Raw genomic sequence first — 23,706 nt, 5'->3', positions numbered from 1 at the left:
CTGCATCAATCCAGCTGTGTCTTCTGATCAGGCCTGAGCAGGGCTTATGTATCTGCATCAGTTCCAGCTGTGTCTTCTGATCAGGCCTGAGCAGGGCCTATGTATCTGCATCAATTCCAGCTGTGTCTTCTGATCAGGCCTGAGCAGGGCCTATGTATCTGCATCAATCCAGGTGTGTCTTCTGATCAGGCCTGAGCAGAGCCTATGTATCTGCATCAATTCCAGCTGTGTCTTCTGATCAGGCCTGAGCAGAGCCTATGTATCTGCATCAATTCCAGCTGTGTCTTCTGATCAGGCCTGAGCAGGGCTTATGTATCTGCATCAATTCCAGCTGTGTCTTCTGATCAGGCCTGAGCAGGGTTTATGTATCTGCATCAATTCCAGCTGTGTCTTCTGATCAGGCCTGAGCAGAGCCTATGTATCTGCATCAATTCCAGCTGTGTCTTCTGATCAGGCCTGAGCAGGGTTTATGTATCTGCATCAATTCCAGCTGTGTCTTCTGATCAGGCCTGAGCAGAGCCTATGTATCTGCATCAATTCCAGCTGTGTCTTCTGATCAGGCCTGAGCAGAGCCTATGTATCTGCATCAATTCCAGCTGTGTCTTCTGATCAGGCCTGAGCAGAGCCTATGTATCTGCATCAATTCCAGCTGTGTCTTCTGATCAGGCCTGAGCAGAGCCTATGTATCTGCATCAATTCCAGCTGTGTCTTCTGATCAGGCCTGAGCAGGGCTTATGTATCTGCATCAATTCCAGCTGTGTCTTCTGATCAGGCCTGAGCAGAGCCTATGTATCTGCATCAATTCCAGCTGTGTCTTCTGATCAGGCCTGAGCAGGGCCTATGTATCTGCATCAGCTCCAGCTGTGTCTTCTGATCAGGCCTGAGCAGGGTTTATGTATCTGCATCAATTCCAGCTGTGTCTTCTGATCAGGCCTGAGCAGAGCCTATGTATCTGCATCAATTCCAGCTGTGTCTTCTGATCAGGCCTGAGCAGAGCCTATGTATCTGCATCAATTCCAGCTGTGTCTTCTGATCAGGCCTGAGCAGAGCCTATGTATCTGCATCACCTCCAGCTGTGTCTTCTGATCAGGCCTGAGCAGAGCCTATGTATCTGCATCAATTCCAGCTGTGTCTTCTGATCAGGCCTGAGCAGGGCCTATGTATCTGCATCAATTCCAGCTGTGTCTTCTGATCAGGCCTGAGCAGGGCTTATGTATCTGCATCAATTCCAGCTGTGTCTTCTGTTCAGGCCTGAGCAGAGCCTATGTATCTGCATCAATTCCAGCTGTGTCTTCTGATCAGGCCTGAGCAGGGCTTATGTATCTGCATCAATTCCAGCTGTGTCTTCTGATCAGGCCTGAGCAGGGCCTATGTATCTGCATCAATTCCAGGTGTGTCTTCTGATCAGGCCTGAGCAGAGCCTATGTATCTGCATCAATTCCAGCTGTGTCTTCTGATCAGCCTGAGCAGAGCCTATGTATCTGCATCAATTCCAGCTGTGTCTTCTGATCAGGCCTGAGCAGGGCCTATGTATCTGCATCAATTCCAGCTGTGTCTTCTGATCAGGCCTGAGCAGGGCCTATGTATCTGCATCAATTCCAGCTGTGTCTTCTGATCAGGCCTGAGCAGGGCCTATGTATCTGCATCAATTCCAGGTGTGTCTTCTGATCAGGCCTGAGCAGAGCCTATGTATCTGCATCAGCTCCAGCTGTGTCTTCTGATCAGGCCTGAGCAGGGCCTATGTATCTGCATCAATTCCAGCTGTGTCTTCTGATCAGGCCTGAGCAGAGCCTTTGTATCTGCATCAATTCCAGCTGTGTCTTCTGATCAGGCCTGAGCAGAGCCTATGTATCTGCATCAATTCCAGCTGTGTCTTCTGATCAGGCCTGAGCAGAGCCTTTGTATCTGCATCAATTCCAGCTGTGTCTTCTGATCAGGCCTGAGCAGAGCCTTTGTATCTGCATCAATTCCAGCTGTGTCTTCTGATCAGGCCTGAGCAGGGCTTATGTATCTGCATCAATTCCAGCTGTGTCTTCTGATCAGGCCTGAGCAGGGCTTATGTATCTGCATCAGCTCCAGCTGTGTCTTCTGATCAGGCCTGAGCAGTGCCTATGTATCTGCACCAATTCCAGCTGTGTCTTCTGATCAGGCCTGAGCAGAGCCTATGTATCTGCATCAATTCCAGCTGTGTCTTCTGATCAGGCCTGAGCAGAGCCTATGTATCTGCATCCATTCCAGCTGTGTCTTCTGATCAGGCCTGAGCAGGGCCTATGTATCTGCATCAATTCCAGCTGTGTCTTCTGATCAGGCCTGAGCAGAGCCTATGTATCTGCATCACCTCCAGCTGTGTCTTCTGATGAGGCCTGAGCAGAGCCTATGTATCTGCATCACCTCCAGCTCTGTCTTCTGATCAGGCCTGAGCAGAGCCTATGTGTCTGCATCAATTCCAGCTGTGTCTTCTGATCAGGCCTGAGCAGAGCCTATGTATCTGCATCAATTCCAGCTGTGTCTTCTGATCAGGCCTGAGCAGAGCCTATGTATCTGCATCAATTCCAGCTGTGTCTTCTGATCAGGCCTGAGCAGGGCCAATGTACCTGCATCAGCTCCAGGTGTGTCTTCCGATCAGGCCTGAGCAGAGCCTATGTATCTGCATCAATTCCAGCTGTGTCTTCTGATCAGGCCTGAGCAGGGCCAATGTACCTGCATCAGCTCCAGGTGTGTCTTCTGATCAGGCCTGAGCAGAGCCTATGTATCTGCATCAACTCCAGCTGTGTCTTCTGATCAGGCCTGAGCAGGGCTTATGTATCTGCATCAGCTCCAGCTGTGTCTTCTGATCAGGCCTGAGCAGTGCCTATGTATCTGCACCAATTCCAGCTGTGTCTTCTGATCAGGCCTGAGCAGAGCCTATGTATCTGCATCAATTCCAGCTGTGTCTTCTGATCAGGCCTGAGCAGGGCTTATGTATCTGCATCCATTCCAGCTGTGTCTTCTGATCAGGCCTGAGCAGAGCCTATGTATCTGCATCCATTCCAGCTGTGTCTTCTGATCAGGCCTGAGCAGGGCCTATGTATCTGCATCAATTCCAGCTGTGTCTTCTGATCAGGCCTGAGCAGAGCCTATGTATCTGCATCAATTCCAGCTGTGTCTTCTGATCAGGCCTGAGCAGAGCCTATGTATCTGCATCCATTCCAGCTGTGTCTTCTGATCAGGCCTGAGCAGGGCCTATGTATCTGCATCAATTCCAGCTGTGTCTTCTGATCAGGCCTGAGCAGAGCCTATGTATCTGCATCACCTCCAGCTGTGTCTTCTGATGAGGCCTGAGCAGAGCCTATGTATCTGCATCACCTCCAGCTCTGTCTTCTGATCAGGCCTGAGCAGGGCCTATGTATCTGCATCAATTCCAGCTGTGTCTTCTGATCAGGCCTGAGCAGAGCCTATGTATCTGCATCAATTCCAGCTGTGTCTTCTGATCAGGCCTGAGCAGGGCCAATGTACCTGCATCAGCTCCAGGTGTGTCTTCTGATCAGGCCTGAGCAGAGCCTATGTATCTGCATCAATTCCAGCTGTGTCTTCTGATCAGGCCTGAGCAGGGCCAATGTACCTGCATCAGCTCCAGGTGTGTCTTCTGATCAGGCCTGAGCAGAGCCTATGTATCTGCATCAACTCCAGCTGTGTCTTCTGATCAGGCCTGAGCAGGGCTTATGTATCTGCATCAATTCCAGCTGTGTCTTCTGATCAGGCCTGAGCAGGGCCTATGTATCTGCATCAATTCCAGCTGTGTCTTCTGATCAGGCCTGAGCAGGGCCTATGTATCTGCATCAATTCCAGCTGTGTCTTCTGATCAGGCCTGAGCAGGGCTTAAGTATCTGCATCACCTCCAGGTGTGTCTTCTGATCAGGCCTGAGCAGGGCTTATGTATCTGCATCAATTCCAGCTGTGTCTTCTGGTCAGGCCTGAGCAGAGCCTATGTATCTGCATCAATTCCAGCTGTGTCTTCTGATCAGGCCTGAGCAGGGCTTATGTATCTGCATCAACTCCAGGGGTTAGCTTGCTGCAGAGAGCTTTCCTTGAGTTCTGGACAATGCAAACTTTAGCTCATTCTGCTTTTAATTTCTCTTTGCCTTTGTTTTCTATTTGCATTTCTGTTTGTTTCTGTCATATTTGTTCAATGTTTAAGCTCTGAGACTGATCTGATAGTCATGATGTAGGTGGGTAGTGGGAATTAGTCCCTACCCTGCCTTGCTTGCAAGAGATAGAAGGATGGGGAGGTGGGGGGAGGAACCTGGATGTGTGTGGAGGCAAAGCAGCTTGCTGCTGAGAGATAAATAAATTCTCAGTTCCCAGAGATGCAGAGAGCACCCTGGTGTTCTCACCTGAGAATACCTGCTCTGTTTTATGGAAGGGATGTGAGAACAGATGAAACCAGAGGCTGGCTGTTGAAAGCCTCAGGAAGGTTGTGGGATTGGTTGAACTGTGGGATTTCCTACGTGTTTTGTGCTTGTATCTTGCTGCCTCTCTCTCACTAGAATAAGTTAACTTCAACTCTTCTTATCTCCTGAAAGAAAGAGCAGACTTTTCTTACCTTTGTACTGCAGAGTTTGTGCTGTCAGAGGTGACATCTCCAGCAGTTTGAAGTATCACATCTTGTGGGAGTGGGAAGTCCTTGAAGATACCTGCAGTGGACTTGAAGAGAAGCCACGGACAAAGTAAAACTACTGCTACTAATGAGCATGACACCACACTAATCTGTGAGCACAGAGTGAGGGGAAAGGCTTATCCAGAAGCAATGAGACTGTTTTGTGAAGCAGCTAGCTAACCTTGGGTTTGCAGCTGCTGGGGGAGAAGAGAGACTGTGTGAAGATGAGCAATGAAGATTTGATTGGCTCTGGGCAGCAAAAGAGCACATCCCACGGTGCAGGGAATTCCAGGCCTGTCAGCCTGCCCTCAGTGCCAGGCAAGATCATGGAACAGGTCATCCTGAGAGCAATCACACAGCACTTACAGGGTGGTCAAGGGATCAGGCCCAGCCAGCATGGATTTAGGAAGGGCAGGTCCTGCCTGACCAACCTGATCTCCTTCTATGCCCAGGTGACTGCCTGGTGGATGTGGGGCAGGCTGTGGATGTGGTCTGCCTGGACTTCAGCAAGGCCTTTGACACCACCCCCATAGCAAACTTCTGGCCAAGCTGTCAGCCCCTGGCTTGGACAGCAGCACTCTGAGCTGGGTTAGGAACTGGCTGGAGGCTGAGCCCAGAGAGTGGTGGTGAATGGTGCCACAGCCAGCTGGCAGCCAGGCACCAGTGGTGTGCCCCAGGGATCAGTGCTGGGCCCTGTGCTCTTTAACATCTTCATTGATGATCTGGATGAGGGCATTGAGTCCATCATCAGTAAATTTGCTGATGACACCAAGCTGGGGGCAGGAGTTGATCTGCTGGAGGGTAGAAGAGCTCTGCAGAGGGACCTGGACAGGCTGGGCAGATGGGCAGAGGCCAAGGGCAGGAGATTGAACACATCCAAGTGCCAGGTGCTGCACATTGGCCACAGCAACCCCAGGCAGTGCTACAGGCTGGGGGCAGAGTGACTGAGAGCAGCCAGGCAGAGAGGGACCTGGGGGTGCTGGTCGATGGTAGCCTGAACATGAGCCAGCAGTGTGCCCAGGCAGCCAGGAGGGCCAATGGCATCCTGGCCTGCATCAGGAAGAGTGTGGCCAGCAGGAGCAGGGAGGTCATTCTGCCCCTGTACACTGCACTGGTTAGGCCACACCTTGAGTCCTGTGTCCAGTTCTGGGCCCCTCAGGTTAGGAAGGAGGTTGAGTTGCTGGAAGGTGTCCAGAGAAGGGCAACGAAGTAGGTGAGGGGTTTGGAACACAGCCCTGTGAGGAGAGGCTGAGGGAGCTGGGGTTGCTTAGCCTGGAGAAGAGGAGACTCAGGGGTGACCTTCTTGCTCTCTACAACTACCTGAAGGGAGGTTGTAGACAGGCAGAGGTTGGTCTCTTCTCCCAGGCAGCCAGCACCAGAACAAGAGGACACAGTCTCAGGCTGTGCCAGGGGAGGTTCAGGTTGGATGTTAGGAAGAAGTTCTACACAGAGAGAGTGATTGCCCATTGGAATGGGCTGCCTGGGGAGGTGGTGGAGTCACCATTGCTGGAGGTGTTCAGGAGGAGACTTGCTGGGGTGCTTGGTGCCATGGGTTAGCTGTTTAGGTGGTGTTGGATTGGTTGATGGGTTGGATGCGATGGTCTTGAAGGTCTCTTCCTACCTGGTTTGGTTTATTCTAAATAAAGTGAGGGGAAAGGCTTATCCAGGAGCAATGAGACTGCTTTGTGATGCATATAGCTAACCTTGGGTTTGCAGCTGCTGGGGGAGAAGAGACTGTGTGAAGATGAGCAATTAAGATCTGATTGGCTCTGGCCAGCAGAAGAGCACATCCCACGGTGTAGGGAAAATCCTCTCTCATGTTGGTGCTCCACTCCATTGAGAGAGAATGGTCAAACCTCACTGTGACTGTGTCTTGCACCCCCTTTTCCTGGGCTTCTTTACTATGTCCTTTTTGCAGTAGGAATGCTTGGTTCTTCCTTATTGTTTTGTGAGCTTCTGGAGTGACTGGAGGAGTGTGGGGACAGTTTTTTCTCTCTTTGGTCGACTTGGACACCCACATGGGGCAGATCTAGCTTAAAGAATGCACTGTTCTGAATGACTGACCTCCCCCAAATAAAAGGGGTTTCTGGTCTAGGGTATGACTTGTTGGCCTGCTCTTGGGCCTGTTGTTGGAGCAGCTATTGCTGAGCAAGCTTGAAAACTCTTTTATTACCCCTTACAACTTGTTAGAATAGTTTCATAGTTCCATAGTTTCAGTCAGGGTTGGAAGGGACCACAAGGATCATCTAGTTCCAACCCCCCTGCCATGGGCAGGGACACCCCACACTACATCAGCCTGGCCACAGCCTCAGCCAGCCTGGCCTTAAACACCTCCAGGGACAGGGCCTCAACCACCTCCCTGGACAACCCATTGCAGGGCTTCACCACTCTCATGGGGAAGAACTTCCTCCTCACCTCCAGCCTCAATCTCCCCACCTCCAGCTTCATTCCATTCCCCCTAGTCCTAGCACTCCCTGAGATCCTGAGCAGTCCCTCCCCAGCCTTCCTGTAGCCCCCTTCAGATCCTGGAAGGCCACAATGAGGTCACCTGGGAGCCTTCTCTTCTCCAGACTGAACAGCCCCAACTCCTTCAGTCTGTCCTCACAGGAGAGGTGCTCCAGCCCTCTGATCATCCTCCTGGCCCTTCTCTGCACACCTTCCAGCACCTCCACATCCCTCTTGGAATAGGGGCTCCAGAACTGGAGGCAGGACTCCAGGTAGGGTCTCCCCAGAGCTGAGCAGAGGGGGAGAATCACCTCCCTTGCCCTGCTGGCCACACTTCTCCTGCTGCAGCCCAGGATCTGATTGGCTTTCTGGGCTGCAAGTGCACACTGAGAGCTCCTGGTGAGCTTCTCCTCCCCCAGCACCCCCAAGTCTCTCTCCTCAGGGCTGCTTTCCAGCCAGTCCCTGCCCAGCCTGTATTTGTGCCTGGGATTGCCTCCACCCAGCTGCAGGACCCTGCACTTGGAATGAACCAGATTGGAAAAGACCTTTGAGATCACTGAGTCCAACCTATCACCCAACACCCTCTGATCAACTCAACCATGGCACCAAGCACCCCATCCAGTCTCTTACTAAACACCTCCAGTGATGGTGACTCCACCACCTCCCTGGGCAGCACATTCAATGGTCAGTCACTCTTTAGTTAGTGCCAACTGCTGGAGCTTGCAAGAGCTGATTCCCACCCCACTGCCTGCCCAAGAGCAGGCTTTGCATTTGCTACCAGTAGTTTCTGGAGGATAGAAGCACCAAGGTTCAGGGCATGTCGGTGAAGGAGCAGTTGGAGAGCAATTCATCCTGCTTGGTGTGTGATAGTTGTATTAATTGCCTTGGGTTTTGCCCCAGTTTTTTCTGCTCTAGGTTCTCCAGATAATGGCAAAGATGGTGAGAAGAACATGTGCATTTTGCCCAGAGGAGGAGGCTGGTTCTGTGATGTATATTGCCAAGGACCGAAACATTGCAGCACATCAGAACTGCCTGGTGAGTGGCCTTTGGTTGGCTGGGGCTTGAGAGGAATGGAGAAAGGGCTAAAGGAGAAGTTTCCTCTGGTTGTCTGCTTTTGAGTGTCTGAATTAAAAAGTTGATTGCTTGAACCAGCAAACTTACATTAGGTTGAAAAGCTATGAAAAGCAGCAGGGCTTAGCCAGAGTTTTGAGAGGAAGAGGACTTGGCTGCACAGTTGGGTCTGTGTCTGTTCATAGTATCATAGTGTCAATCAGGGTTGGAAGGGACCACAAGGATCAGCTAGTTCCAGCCCCCCTGCCATGGGCAGGGACACCCCACACACATCAGCCTGGCCACAGCCTCAGCCAGCCTGGGCTTAAACACCTCCAGGGACAGGGCCCCAACCACCTCCCTGGGCAACCCATTCCAGGGCTTCACCACTCTCATGGGGAAGAACTTCCTCCTCACCTCCAGCCTCAATCTCCCCACCTCCAGCTTCATTCCATTCCCCCTAGTCCTAGCACTCCCTGAGATCCTGAGCAGTCCCTCCCCAGCCTTCCTGTAGCCCCCTTCAGATCCTGGAAGGCCACAATGAGGTCACCTGGGAGCCTTCTCTTCTCCAGACTGAACAGCCCCAACTCCTTCAGTCTGTCCTCACAGGAGAGGTGCTCCAGCCCTCTGCTCATCCTCCTGGCCCTTCTCTGGACACCTTCCAGCACCTCCACATCCCTCTTGCAATAGGGGCTCCAGAACTGGAGGCAGGACTCCAGGTGGGGTCTCAGCAGAGCTGAGCAGAGCGGGAGAATCACCTCCCTTGCCCTGCTGGCCACACTTCTCCTGCTGCAGCCCAGGCTCTGATTCTCACCTTCTCTTTTCTTAGTTCACATTCAGATCATGTGAAATCTGCTGCACAGACAGGGTGAGTTCTTTTGACTAGGGAAAGGTTTAAGCACAACTTGCTCATTGCAGGTGAAACATCCTAAAAACAGAGAAAAATCAGCTTTACCTCTTAGGTAGGACAGATGCAAGAAGAAAAATCACAGTATCACCAAGGTTGGAAGAGACCTCAAAGGTCATCAAGTCCAACCTGTCAGCACAGACCTCATGACTAGACCATGGCACCGAGTGCCACATCCAATCCCCTCTTGACCACCTTGTAGAGAAGGTGCACTCTTGTCTGTTCTGCACTGGTGACTGAATTTCTCTTTTAATTCTTAACATCACCTCTTTCTTTAGTTATTTTCCTCAGGATTTGTGGAAACTGAAGAGTATAACCCAGAGAACCTGGACATAAGGTTTGATGTGGCATCAGTGTTGAAAGAACTGAAGAGAGGAAGGCGGCTGGTAAGGACTGACCTTCTGAATCTGCTCCTGGTCTTGTCCCAACAGACTGAAGGCTGTCTGGCCTGCTGTGTGCTGGAAAAACAATGCAGGGGACTGCTTGGTCCTTCTGATCTACTAAGATTATGGAAACTAAGAGATAGAAACACTGAGCTAACTTTATATTTGGTTAATATTGTATTAAAAAGTGTTGGGGTTTTATTGCTGTGTTTCATATCATGTAGGGCAGCAGGAGCAGGGAGGTCATTCTGCCCCTGGACACTGCACTGGATAGGCCACACCTTGAGTCCTGTGTCCAGTTCTGGGCCCCTCAGGTTAGGAAGGAGGTTGACTTCCTGGAGTGTGTCCAGAGAAGGGCAACAAAGTTGGTGAGGGGCTTGGAGCACAGCCCTGTGAGGAGAGGCTGAGGGAGCTGGGGTTGCTTAGCCGGGAGAAGAGGAGGCTCAGGGGAGACCTTCTTGCTGTCTACAACTCCCTGAAGGGAGGTTGTAGCCAGGTGGGGGTTGGTCTCTTCTCCCAGGCAGCCAGCACCAGAACAAGAGGACACAGTCTTAGGCTGTGCCAGGGGAGGTTCAGGCTGGAGGTTAGGAGGAAGTTTTACACAGAGAGAGTGATTGCCCATTGGAATGGGCTGCCTGGGGAGGTGGTGGAGTCACCATCCCTGGAGGTGTTCAGGAGGAGACTTGATGGGGTGCTTGGTGCCATGGGTTAGTTGGTTGGGTGGTGTTGGTTGATGGGTTGGACACAATGATCTTGAAGGTCTCTTCCAACCTGGTTTATTCTGTTCTATAGAATCAATAAGGTTGGAAAAGACCTCAGAGATCAGCAAGTCCAACCTCTATTACCCAACACCTCATGAGTAACTAAACCATAGCTTCAAGTGCCATGTCTAATCCCCTCTTGAGCACCTCCAGGGACCGTGACTCCACCACCTCCCTGGGCAGCACATTCCAGTGGCCAGTTACTCTTTCTGGGAAGAACTTTCTTCTCACCTTGAGCCTAAACCTCCCTTGGTGCAGCTTGAGGACTGTGTCCTCTTGTTCTGGTGCTGGTTGCCTGGGAGAAGAGACCAACCCCCACCTGTCCACAACCTCCCTTCAGGGACTTGTAGAGAGCAAGTAGGTCTCCTCTGAGTCTCCTCTTCTCCAGGCTAAGCAACCCCAGCTCCCTCAGCCTCTCTTTATAGGGCTGTGCTCCAAACCCCTCCCCAGCTTTGTTGCCCTTCTCTGGACACCTTCAAGTGTCTCAGTATCCTTCTTCAATTGAGGGGCCCAGAACTGGGCACAGGACTCAAGGCCTAACCACATGCAGCATGTGCAGGCGAACGGGATGGGATGAGGTTGGTTGTGTGTAGTACCTTTTCAGCCTCCTGCGGTCTGGACTTCTCTGGAAACCCTTTGTTTTCTGTATTTATGATATAATATTCAACCTCTTTAACAGTAGATGTGTGCAATGCTGACCTGCTGCTCCTCCCCCTGCCCTAGGTGTGCAGCTTCTGTCGCAAGAAGGGAGCCACCGTGGGCTGCGAGGAGCGAGCCTGCCGCCGCAGTTACCACTACTTCTGTGCGCTCTGCGACGATGCCGCCATAGAGACCGACCAGGCCAAGGGAATCTACAGGTATTGAACCCACTCTGTGCCAGCTAGCTACTCCCAAGCTTTTGGGGGTGGTGTCAGGAGCACAGGCTTAAAAACTCTGTGTATTTTAATGGTGGTTTTTGCTAAAAATAGAATTATCCAGGTTGGGAAAGACCTTAGAGATCATAGAGTCCAACCTAGCACCCAACACCATCTGATCAACTAAACCATGGCACCAAGTGCCTCATGCAGGCTCTTCCTAAACACTTCCAGGGATGGTGACTCTACCACCTCCCTGGGCAGCACATTCCAATGGCCAGTCCCTCTTAATTAGAACAGAGGAGGGTAGAACAGAGTAAACCAGGTTGGAAGAGACCTTCAAGGCCATCGTGTCCAACCCATCATCCAACACCACTTAATCAACTAAACCAAGCACCCTATCAAGTCTCCTCCTAAACACCTCCAATGATGGTGACTTTCTGTGAAGAATTTCTTCCTAACATCCAGTCTAAACCTCCCCTGGCACAGCTTGAGACTGTGTCCTCTTGTTCTGGTGCTGCTTGCCTGGGAGAAGAGACCAACCCCCACCAGGCTACAACCTCCCTTCAGGGAGTTGTAGACCACAATGAGATCTCCCCTGAGCCTTCTCTTCTCCAGGCTAAGCAACCCCAGCTCCCTCAGCCTCTCTTCACAGGGCTGTGCTCCAAACCCCTCACCGTGCTCCTCTCAGGTGATGCTTGATCCTCTGTTCATAAGCAGCAGGGAAGTGTTTTCATCACAGCATTAGGAAGGAATCTCTTCAGTGTTTGAGCCTGCAACACCCCTGAGTGATCACTAGGCCAAAACTGAGAAGAGGAGTCCTTACTAGCTAGCTAGCTGGTCTTCAGGGACCAAATTGCTATTAATGTAGCTCAAACTCTCAGGTTTTGTTGCTTCAGAAGCTGCATTAACTGTGATCTGAGCACAGGGCACTCTGTAGCACTTCTGGATCTGTTTATATTAGGCAAATTCTTGTGATATTATCTCCATGTGCTAGCAGAAAGTTTTGTGTTCCTGCCAAAGACTTTATATGTCAAGTATGTTACTAGAGTTAACACATTGAGGCTAAGTAAATTTTGGACCTCATTGTGCTATTCCTGGCATCTGCTGCCCTTGGGCTGCCTGTGTTGCTGTTGGTAGATAAAATGAGTTGTTTGTAGGATGCAGGCAAAGGGCCACAGCACCTCTGACTGCAGAGACCTTTTGAAATGTTGAAGTTAGATAAGCATCAAGTGCATAAAAGCTCTGATTTCCATTTCTCTGCAAGGTCAGAGAAATACCAGGCAATGTTTATGATTAGAGAATAATAGAATGGAATAATAGAATCAATAAGGTTGGAAGAGACCTCAAAGATCATCAAGTCCAACCTGGCACCCAACACCTCAGGACTAACTAAACCATGGCTTCAAGTGCCACATCCAATCCCCTCTTGAACACCTCCAGGGATGGGGACTCCCTGGGCAGCAAATTCCAATGGCTAACAACTCTCTCTGTGAAGAACTTTCTCCTTACCTCAAGCCTAAACTTCCCCTGGCACAGCTTGAGACTGTGTCCTCTTGTTCTGGTGCTGGTTGCCTGGGAGAAGAGACCGACCCCCTCCTGGCTACAACCTCCCTTCAGGATTTGGATTGGATTAGGATTAGGATTAGATTGGGATTAGGATTAGATTAGGATTATATTAGGATTGGGATTAGGATTAGATTAAGATTAGGATTAGGATTGGGATTAGATTAGGATTGGGATTAGATTAGGATTAGGATTGGATTAGGATTAGATTGGGATTCGATTAGGATTGGGATTGAGATTGGGGTTAGGATTAGATTAGGATTGGGAGTGGGATTTGGATTAGGATTGGGATTAGGATTAGATTAGGATTATATTGGAATTAGATTAGGATTGGGATTAGGACTAGGATTAGATTAGGATTGGGATTAGATTAGGATTGGTTAGATTGGGATTGAGTTTGGATTAGGATTGGGATTAGGATTATATTAGGATTGGGATTTGGATTAGGATTAGTTTGGGATTAGGATTGGATTGGGATTAGGATTGGATTAGATTGGGATTAGGATTAGGTTAGGATTAGGATTGGGATTAGATTAGGATTGGGATTGAGATTGGGGTTAGGATTGGATTAGGATGGGATTGGGATTAGATTAGGATTTGGATTGGATTAGGATTAGATTGGGATTGGGATTGGGATTAGGATTAGATTAAGATTAGTATTAGATTGGGATTAGATTAGGATTAGGATTGGGATTAGATTAGGATTAGGATTGGATTAGGATTAGGATTAGATTGGGATTGGATTAGGATTGGGATTGAGATTAGGACTGAGATTGGGGTTAGGATTAGGGTTAGATTAGGATTTGGATTTGGATTAGGATTAGGATTGGGATTAGGATTAGATTAGGATTAGGATTATATTGAGATTAGATTAAGATTGGGATTAGATTGGGATTGGGATTAGATTAGGATTAGATTAGAATTGGGATTAGGATTAGGATTGGGATTAGATTAGGATTGGGATTGGGATTTGGATTAGGATTAGATTGGAATTAGGATTGGATTAGAATTAGGATTAGGATTGGATTAGATTGGGATTAGGATTGGGATTAGATTAGGATTGGGATTAGATTAGGATTGGGATTGAGACTGGGATTGGGATTGGGATTGAGATTGGGGTTAGGATTAGATTAGGATTATGATTGGGATTGGATTAGTTTTGGATTAGGATTGGGATTAGGATTAGGGTTGGGATTAGGATTAGATTAGGATTAGATTGGGTTTAGATTAGTATTAAATTAGGATTGGGATTAGATTATGATTAGATTAGAATTGGGATTAGATTAGGATTAGGGTTGGATTGGGATTAGGATTATTAGGATTTGAATTAACCATGCTGGAAAAAACCTTTGATGTGGTCTGCCACATTAATCTACTTCCTTCAGGAAGAGCTGGACTGGCACAGCAGTGGAGGATGGGGCCTTTTGTGTCATAGTATCATAGTATCAGTCAGGGTTGGAAGGGACCACAAAGATCAGCCAGTTCCAACACCCCTGCCATGGGCAGGGACACCCCACACTTGATCAGGCAAAACACCATCAGTGCCAAAACACTTGCACTCCTGGATGCTTCAGTAGGGCTCTCTGTCCAATATAGATGCAGCTTTTTGCATGTCTGTAAGCTCAGCTGTATAGTGAAGATGTGTTTAGTTAATGCTCACAACATCTTTGGCAGAGCTCATCAAAGTATGGAGCTGGGCACAGGGGAGATTCTCTGTGAGCAGAGTAAGTGGCTCTCATCATAGCTTTAGGAAGGATACCTTAGGCTGAAGAAGGCTGAAAGCAAGATGCTGAGAAATGAACAGGACAGATAACAGTCTAGATACAAACTGGTAAAGAGGTGGTTGAATATGTAGCACAACATGTGTAGGTAGCCTGAAAGTACTGGAGGAAAACACAAACAAACAAGGCTTGAACAAAAACAGTGAGTGTGGATTGACAGCCTTCTGCTGGTGAAATAGAACACACCGAGAAGTGCATCCAAAGAGGCAGTTCCTCAGAGGGAGGGGAGGCAGGTTTTTAGTTCTGAGTTGCCATCTTTGTGATGGTGAGCAGTAATTATCAAAACACAGAGCTGGAAAGAAAGGGAAGGCTACACTGCTCTGGAAGTGGCTGCTAGTAAGAGTAGAATGGAATAGAATAGAATTAACCTGGTTGGAAAAGACCTCAGAGATCATCAAGTCCAACCTAGCACCCAACACCATCTGATCAACTAAACCATGGCACCAAGTGCCTCATCCAGGCTCTTCCTAAACACCTCCAGTGATGGTGACTCCACCACCTCCCTGGGCAGCACATTCCAATGGCCAATCTCTCTTGCTGGGAAGAACGTCTTCCTAACCTCCAGCCTAAACCTCCCCTGGCACAGCTTAAGACTATGTCCTCTTAGTTCTGGTGCTGGTTGCCTGGGAGAAGGGACCAACCCCCACCTGGTTACAGCCTCCCTTCAGGGAGTTGGAGAGAGCAAGAAGGTCTCCCCTGAGTCTCCTCCAGGCTAAGCAACCCCATACTCTCCTCACAGGGCTGTGTTCCAAACCCCTCCCCAGATTTGTCGACCTTCTCTGGACACCTTCCAGCATCTCAACATCTTTCCTAACCTGAGGGGCCCAGAACTGGACACAGGACTCAAGGTGTGGCCTAACCAGTGCAGTATACAGGGGCAGAATGACCTCCCTGCTCCTGCTGGCCACACTCTTCCTGATGCAGGCCAGGATGCCATTGGCCCTCCTGGCTGCCTGGGCACACTGCAGGCTCATGTTCAGCCTACCATCAACCAGTACCCCCAGGTCCCTCTCTGCCTGGCTGCTCTCAGCCACTCTGACCCCAGCCTGTAGCACTGCATGGGTTTGTTGTGGCCAATGTGCAGAACCTGGCACTTGGATGTGTTCAATCTCCTGCCCTTGGGACTCTGCCCATCTGTCCAGCCTGGCAAGGATGGGAAAACAAGTGTAATTTGTCCTGCTGCCTTGCAAAATACAGCCTGTTCTTTATAAGTTTACTTATAAAGGTTGTTTTTATCTGGGATATCATAGACTTAGAGAAGAGGGTAGGGAAAAGCATTCTCAGATCTCCAAAGGGTAATACTAGAAGTTCAGGGATGTAAATAAGGTGGATCCAGTACTTCTTTTTCTGCTTGAATTGTTAGGTGTGCATAAATCTGTGGGTGTTGTGTGCATCATAATTAATTTCCACCAAAACAAGCTGGCTTGCCAAGGAACCAGACTGCATCTCTAAAGCCAGTGATGCTCTTTTGTTAACATAAAAGCCTGACAATAATGTAGGCATGGCCTAGCCAGTGCAGTTCCCTTCCAAAGGTTGCTTCCTAACACTTGGCCAATAGATTGGTGAAGTGAGAGATCAGCTAAACCACACTCCTGACCCTGCAGTTCTCCTTTAACAAAGTTACTTGGGATCCTTCTGTAAGAAAGGAAGGGCTCTACAGAGGGACCTCAACTGACTGGACAGATGGGCAGAGGCCAACAGGATGGCATTCAACAAGTCCAAGTGCCAGGGGCTGCACTTTGGCCACAGCAACCCCATGCAGAGCTACAGGTTGGGGTCAGAGTGGCTGAGAGCTGCCAAACAGAGAGGGACCTGGGGGTGCTGATTGACAGCTGCCTGAACATGAGCCTGCAGTGTGCCCAGGTGGCCAAGAAGGCCAATGGCATCCTGGCCTGCATTAGGAACACTGTAGCCAGCAGGAGCAGGGAAGTCATTGTGCCCCTGGACTCTGCATTGGTTAGGCCACACCTTGAGTCCTGTGTCCAGTTCTGGGCTCCTCAGTTTAGGAAGGACATTGAGACACCTGAACGTGTCTAGAGAAGGGCAACAAAGCTGGGGAGAGGCCTTGAGCACAGCCCTGTGAGGAGAGGCTGAGGGAGCTGGGGTTGCTTAGCCTAGAGAAGACGAGGCTCAAGGGAGGCCTTCTTGCTCTCTACAACTACCTGAAAGGTGGTTGTGGACAGGAAGGGGTTGGTCTCTTCTCCCAGGCAAGCAGCACCAGAACAAAAGGACACAGTCTCAAGCTGTGCCAGGGAAAGTTTAGGCTGGATGTTAGGAAGAAGTTCTACACAGAGAGAGTGATTGCCCATTGGAATGGGCTGCCTGGGGAGGTAGTGGAGTCACCATCACTGGAGGTGTTCAGGAGGAGACTTGACAGGGTGCTTGGTGCCATGGGTTAGTTGGTTGGGTGGTGTTGGATGATAGGTTGGACAGGATGGTCTTGAAGGTCTCTTCCAACCTGGTCTATTCTGTTCTATTTGTATTCTGTTTTGTAAGGGCTGCTGCAGCCTCCTTATGGCAGCTTAGGTCTGCACTACAAAGAGTAAATTTCCTCCTTGAAAGAGGAGCTGGGAACAGTCACTCTGAGTGGGAAGCATCCTGTGGTCAGCCTTAGCTTGACAGTGCCTGTGTCTTGTTTGTTTGGACATCCTTTCCCTGTGACATCATGGGGGGGTGCAATGATGACTGTGAGGCCTTCCCAATCCTGACATGGAAAGCACTTCCAAACAGGCTCAGGTACCTGCAGCAATTACTGTGCTGTACTCTGCTGCAGCAATTACTGTGCTGTACTGTGCTGCAGCACTTCTTTCTGACTCCTTCTGGGGACCCCTGTGCAATACTGTGTGTAACACTGAGCCTGTTTCTAATGCACAGGAAGGCCTTCTGCCTAAGCCTGGCTTTAAAGCTACCCAGTTGGCACACACTTGCATGGAGTGTGATGATGTGCAGCTTCAAGGCTTTGCCTCAGACCTTAACTAAGCAGAAAGCCATGCTGCCTTACACACAGAGTTTACACAGTCTCAGGCTGCACCAGGGGAGGTTTAGGCTGGAGGTTAGGAAGAAGAGAGAGTCACAGAGAGAGTGATTGCCCATTGGAATGTGCTGCCTGGGGAGGTGGTGGAGTCACCATGCCTGGAGGTGTTCAGGAGGAGACTTGATGGGGTGCTTGGTGCCATGGGTTAGTTGTTTAGGTGGTGTTGGATTGGTTGATGGGTTGGACACGATGATCTTGAAGGTCTCTTCCAACCTGGTTTATTATTATTATTAACAGTGAACAAGTCCAAGCAGAGCAGAGCAATGCAGGTGGTAATTCAGAGATGTTCAGAGGCCACTGAAGCTCTGAAAGTCAAGACATAAGCTTCTTGTGTGTGTGTGTGACTTTCCAGGAGGTGCTTTCCTAGGTGGCTGATGGGGAGCAAAAAATCCTGGTAACTTTTTCTAAGTGCTTTTCAGTTTGTTTGATGAGAAGAGGGGGGGAAAGCATCTGTGGAAATAAATCAGGATAACTCTGTTTGCAGCTTTATTAATATCTGTTCTCTTTTTCTCCACAATTGAACTTGCATTTTAGAGTGTTCTGCCCAAAGCATGACCCAGGCAATAGGACCAATAACTATGGTGAGTTTCTTTTCATGGCTTCATTGCTTTCCTTTCTTTTGCAGTCAGTAACTCATTTGAACAAAAAAGTTAACTCCACCTCTGTACTGAATGGTGGATTGCTAACCCTCCAGGAGTGGTTTGGTTGAGCTCCCTGGGTATCATAGTATCAGTCAGGGTTGGAAGGGACCACAAGGATCATCCAGTTCCAACCCCCCTGCCATGGGCAGGGACACCCCACACTAGATCAGGCTGGCCACAGCCTCAGCCAGCCTCAAGAGGACTTTTTTGAGGAAGTAGGAAGTGTCTGTATTTGGTCTTCCCCCAAACCTCCCTCAGAACTGACTCAAAACATTATGGAGCTGATCTTTCCTGGAATTGCTCTGACTCTGTGCATGCAGGTGGGCTTAAGCAGCTTGTAAAATCCATGCTCATGAGGGGTGTCCAGGCTTTCACTGGATGAGCAGAGAGTGCTGGTACAGGAGTGGGCACTTGGGGATTTCTGTTGGTAGATACAGAATAGAATAGAATTAACCAGGTTGGAAAAGACCTTTGAGATCATCAAGACCAATTTATCACCCAGCACCATCTAATGAACTAAACCATGGCACCAAGGGCCTCATCCAGTCTCTTCCTAAGCACCTCCAGTGATGGTGACTCCACCACCTCCCTGGGCAGCACATTCCCATGGCTGATCTCTCTTGCTGGGAAGAACTTCTTCCTAACCTCCAGCCTAAACCTCCCCTGGCACAGCTTGAGACTGTGTCCTCTTGTTCTGCTGCTGGTTGCCTGGGAGAAGAGACCAACCTCTGCCTGTCTACAACCTCCCTTCAGGTAGTTGTAGAGAGCAAGAAGGTCTCCCCTGAGCTTCCTTCCCTCCAGGCTAAGCAACCCCAGCTCCCTCAGCCTCTCCTCCTAGGCTTATGCTCCAGACCCCTCTCCAGCTTTGTTGCAGCATTCCCATTTTCATCTTGTGTATTCACTGGTAGCAGCAGGGCCTTTCCTCCTGAAGGATCCCAGAGAGCTTTGCTGAGCCTAACAAAAGGGTTGTACAGCCCCTGTTAAAGGATTGCTTCCTTTGTTCATAGTATCAGTCAGGGTTGGAAGGGACCACAAGGATCATCCAGTTCCAACCCCGATGCCATGGGAAGGGACACCCCACACTACATCAGCCTGGCCACAGCCTCAGCCAGCCTGGGCTTAAACACCTCCAGGGACAGGGCCCCAACCACCTCCCTGGACAACCCATTCCAGGGCTTCACCACTCTCATGGGGAAGAACTTCCTCCTCACCTCCAGCCTCAATCTCCCCACCTCCAGCTTCATTCCATTCCCCCTAGTCCTAGCACTCCCTGAGATCCTGAGCAGTCCCTCCCCAGCCTTCCTGTAGCCCCCTTCAGATCCTGGAAGGCCACAATGAGGTCACCTGGGAGCCTTCTCTTCTCCAGACAGAACAGCCCCAACTCCTTCAGTCTGTCCTCACAGGAGAGGTGCTCCAGCCCTCTGATACAGTTGTTACAGACACACAGCTTCATTTGACAGTCCTGGTTGATTCAGGTAGTCAGAAATCTCATTGAATTAACCAATGCTGTGACTTTGTTAACCTACTGTAGTTCTTACTCAGAACAGAGTGGGTCCTGGGCTGGCCTTCACTTGGAACTTCAGCCTGGTCAGAGTGTGAGCCCTGCTGGCTTGCCATTAGTGGTGTGCTCCCAGTCAAGTGTGGCAAACTTTGACAGTCTGGCTCTACCCTGATGCCCCACAAGGAGTGGGTTAGGTGATGATTATTTAAACTTCTAGTCTTAGAACCAGCCTGGGACTCAGAACAGAACAGAGAGTATCTTTAACATCTGGTGTTGCTATGGTTCACTAACCAAATGCAGCTTCTTATTTTACAGAGTAGTTTTGCTTTTAGTTTGCCCTCAGTTCTGAGTCCTGGCATTCCCTTCTTGTACAGGGAACTCATTTGAGTTCTGTACTCTAACAGTTGTCAGGCTGTTGGATCTCTCTGTGGTCCTGAGTTGTCTCCTGCCTACTAGACAGGGCCGAGATTGGGACCTGCTGAGCCACTTGGACACTCACAAGTCCATGGGGCCAGATGGGATCCATCCTAGGGTGCTGAGAGAGCTGGCAGATGAGCTGCCAAGCTGCTCTCCATCATTTCCCACCAGTCCTGGCTCACTGGTGAGGTCCCAGATGACTGGAAACTGGCCAATGTGGTCTCCATCCATAAGAAAGGTCGGATGGAGGAACCTGGAAACTCCAGGCCTGGCAGCCTGACCTCAGTGCCAGGGAAAGTGATGGAGCAGATTATCCTGGGGGCAATAACTGCGCACCTGAAGGATGGCCAAGGGCTCAGGTCCAGCCAGCATGGATTTAGGAGGGGCAGGTCCTGCCTGACCAACCTGATCTCCTTCTATGATCAGGTGACCTGTCTGGTGGACATGGGGAGGCCTATGGATGTGGTCTGCCTGGACTTCAGCAAGGCCTTTGACACCATCCCCCACAGCAGACTGCTGGCTAAGCTGTCAGCCCGTGGCTTGGACCACTACACTCTGTGCTGGGTTAGGAACTGGCTGGAGGCTGAGCCCAGAGAGTGGTGGTGAGGTGCCACAGCCAGCTGGCAGCCAGGCACCAGTGGTGTGCCCCAGGGATCAGTGCTGGGCCCTGTGCTCTTTAACATCTTCATTGATGATCTGGATGAGGGGGTCGAGTCAGTCATCAGCAAGTTTGCAGATGACACCAAGTGAGGAGCAGATGTTGGTCAGTTAGAGGGCAGAAAGGCTCTGCAGAGGGACCTCGACCGACTGGACAGATGGGCAGAGCCCAACAGGATGGCATTCAACAAGTCCAAGTGCCAGGGGCTGCACTTTGGCCACAACAACCCCATGCAGAGCTACAGGCTGGGGGCAGAGTGGCTGAGAGCTGCCAAACAGAGAGGGACCTGGGGGTGCTGATTGACAGCTGCCTAAACATGAGCCAGCATTGTGCCCAGGTGGCCAAGAGGGCCAATGGCATCCTGACCTGCATCAGGAACAGTGTGGCCAGCAGGAGCAGGGAAGTCATTGTGCCCCTGGACTCTGCATTGGTTAGGCCACACCTTGAGTCCTGTGTCCAGTTCTGGGCTCCTCAGTTTAGGAAGGACATTGAGACACTTGAAGGTGTCCAGAGAAGGGCAACAAGGCTGGGGAGAGGCCTTGAGCACAGCCCTGTGAGGAGAGGCTGAGGGAGCTGGGGTTGCTTAGCCTGGCGAAGAGGAGACTCAGGGGAGACCTCATTGCCCTCTACAACTACCTGAAGGGAGGTTGTAGCCAAGTGGGGGTTGGTCTCTTCTCCCAGGCAAGCAGCAGAAGAACAAGAGGACACAGTCTCAAGCTGTGCCAGGGGAGGTTTAGGCTGGAGGTGAGGAGAAAGTTCTTCACAGAGAGAGCTGTTGGCCTTTGGAATGTGCTGCCCAGGGAGGTGGTGGAGTCCCCATTCCTGGAGGGGTTCAAGAGGGGATTGGATGTGGCACTTGGTGCCATGGTCTGGTCATGAGGTCTGTAGTGACAGGTTGGACTTGATGATCCTCGAGGTCTCTTCCAACCTTGGTGATACTGTGATACTGGTGAGTTGGCTGAGGCAGCAGGTGCTGTGGCCCAGTTCTGGCCTATCTGGGCAGGCAGAGGACACCTGCCTTGACTGCCTGTGCAGGTCTGCACGGGGCAGGGAGGGAGATGGGCTGAGATGGAAGTGCTGTGGTTCCATGGTAGAGTTTTGACTTCCAACATCCATCTTGGTTGAAGTAGCTCAGCTGTTGCCTGGCACAGGCTGAGCTGGTGCTGGGCTCTGAAGGAGCAGGAGCTTGTACTTCCTCTCCAGGCCTGTTTTCCATGGTAGCTTGGAGAAAACGAGCTCAAGGAACAACCCCTTGCTCTCAGTCTGGGAAACATTCCTGTGCTGAATTGCCAGGGCTCTGCTGTGCAGTTGCAAGGGGATGGGGACCACATTGGCCAGTTTCCAGTCAGAGTGAGGCAGAAAGCAGCTAAAGCCACAGGAGAAAAGAAAAGGAATGGGAATGGAAGTGAAGTGTGAAAGATTGCTGGGGTACAGCTGTGTCCATCCCACACATTTTGTCCAATGAATTTGTTTAGAGTCATCTCCTGGTTTCCTTTTCACACCCAGCAGGGAATGGTTTGTGTTTGCCTACTTTCCTGCTGGAAATCTGCAGCTACATTTTAAAGGCCCAGCCTAAAACTGCCACAGTGGGGTGGGAGTAGTGTGAATTCCCCTGAGATGTCAGGTGATTGGGGAAGAAGCTGAAATCCTATTGCCTTGACACCCAAAGTGCTTCAGTGTTGTAGCTTCTTGGGACAAGAGGGAGTTGGAGTGATGTGAAGCTGTTGGCCTGATGCTTGTGTTGCTTTGCTTCTTGATTCACAGGTGCAGCTACCAAGAGAAGACGACACACACTGAATTGTTCCTCCCTCACCACACAAATGGTAATTCTGAGTTTAAGCAGGTCTGAAGCAGCAGCCCCCATCTGCTGAGGCAGAGGACTCATGCAGTGGAATCATCTCACACTGTGTTCAGGAAGAGGCTTCCTCCCAGAAGCAAGAGCTTTTCCCTTACAGCTGCTTTGTTTTGCTCTGCTCACTCTGTCAAAGCAGCCTTTGGACCTGCCTCAGGCAGAGCCAGTGCTGCCTTCAGGCACAAATGCAGGGAGAACTCACAAACCAGGCTGACTCAGTGGCTTTGGTCTTGACATAGTATCATAATATCAGCCAGGGTTGGAAGGGACCACGAGGATCATCCAGTTCCAACCCCCCTGCCGTGGGCAGGGACACCCCACACTAGATCAGCCTGGCCACAGCCTCAGCCATCCTGGGCTTAAACACCTCCAGGGACAGGGCCTCAACCACCTCCCTGGACAACCCATTCCAGGGCTTCACCACTCTCATGGGGAAGAACTTCCTCCTCACATGACCAGAAAGAGCTTCCCTTTGGAGGCTTCTCTCCTTTGGAAGTAGCATGGCCCTCAGATTTGCTTAGGGCTTGGCAAAGCTTCCATTGAAAATGCTTTTGATGGATGCTGAATCAATGGGATGGGAAACTTCAACCCACTTGGCCTTTCAAACTGGTGCTTACTTGTTTGTGAGCCCTGAGCCTCCTCTTTCCAGGCTAAGCAACCCCAGCTCCCTCAGCCTCTCCTCACAGGGCTGTGCTCCAAACCCCTCCCCAGCTTTGTTGCCCTTCTCTGGACACCTTCCAGCAACTCAACATCTTTCCTCAACTGAGGGGCCCAGAACTGGACACAGGACTCGAGGTGTGGCCTAACCAGCTCTGAGTCCCGGGGCACAATGACCTCCCTGCTCCTGCTGGCCACACTGTTGCTGATCCAGGCCAGGATGCCATTGGCCCTCTTGGCCACCTGGGCACACTGTATGCACAGAAATACAGGTGCTTTTTACCTTTCTACTGATACAGAGGTAAAGTAATGAGAACAAAGCCTTAAATGCCAGCATGATGTACAGCTGTGCTGTTTTGATCTCCCTGCAGGGCACAGAGGAGACAGCAGAAGAAAGCAGTTTACGAATACTGAAGAGGAAAAACAACAGGCATCAAGGTATGACTCATGCACAGAGCAGCTAAGAGATGCTGTGGTTTGTTGTGTTGAGGGGCAGAGCTAGGAGGTGCCTGAGAGCAGTGGTGCTGCAAATGCTCTTTTATTCAACATCTTGTTCAACACCT

At 50.4% G+C, this 23,706-nt stretch overlaps 1 protein-coding gene across 8 annotated transcripts in view; it reads left to right on the top strand.

Moving 5' to 3' along the window:
- PHF11 (PHD finger protein 11) overlaps window positions 1-23,706 on the top strand; it is a 40,970-nt gene that overhangs the window by 4,556 nt on the left and 12,708 nt on the right. For 5 of the 8 annotated variants that reach the window (XM_068165297.1, XM_068165290.1, XM_068165292.1 and 2 more), the window contains 7 exons: window positions 4,596-4,706; window positions 7,982-8,116; window positions 9,317-9,424; window positions 10,906-11,039; window positions 17,952-17,998; window positions 22,399-22,457; window positions 23,515-23,581. In XM_068165297.1, the coding sequence (XP_068021398.1) occupies window positions 8,009-8,116; window positions 9,317-9,424; window positions 10,906-11,039; window positions 17,952-17,998; window positions 22,399-22,457; window positions 23,515-23,581 (523 nt within the window). In that variant the 5' untranslated portion in view covers window positions 4,596-4,706; window positions 7,982-8,008. Of the gene's footprint in view, window positions 1-4,595; window positions 4,749-7,981; window positions 8,117-9,316; window positions 9,425-10,905; window positions 11,040-17,951; window positions 17,999-22,398; window positions 22,458-23,514; window positions 23,582-23,706 lie in introns of all 8 variants that reach the window. The other 3 variants (XM_068165294.1, XM_068165295.1, XM_068165291.1) reach the window with 2 other exon arrangements.

The sequence above is a fragment of the Melanerpes formicivorus genome, unplaced genomic scaffold, assembly GCF_026170545.1.
Source record: "Melanerpes formicivorus ecotype bairdi unplaced genomic scaffold, bMelFor1.0.p_v2 SCAF_87, whole genome shotgun sequence".
NCBI lineage: Eukaryota > Metazoa > Chordata > Aves > Piciformes > Picidae > Melanerpes > Melanerpes formicivorus.
This window is presented reverse-complemented; position numbering and strand designations above follow the sequence as displayed.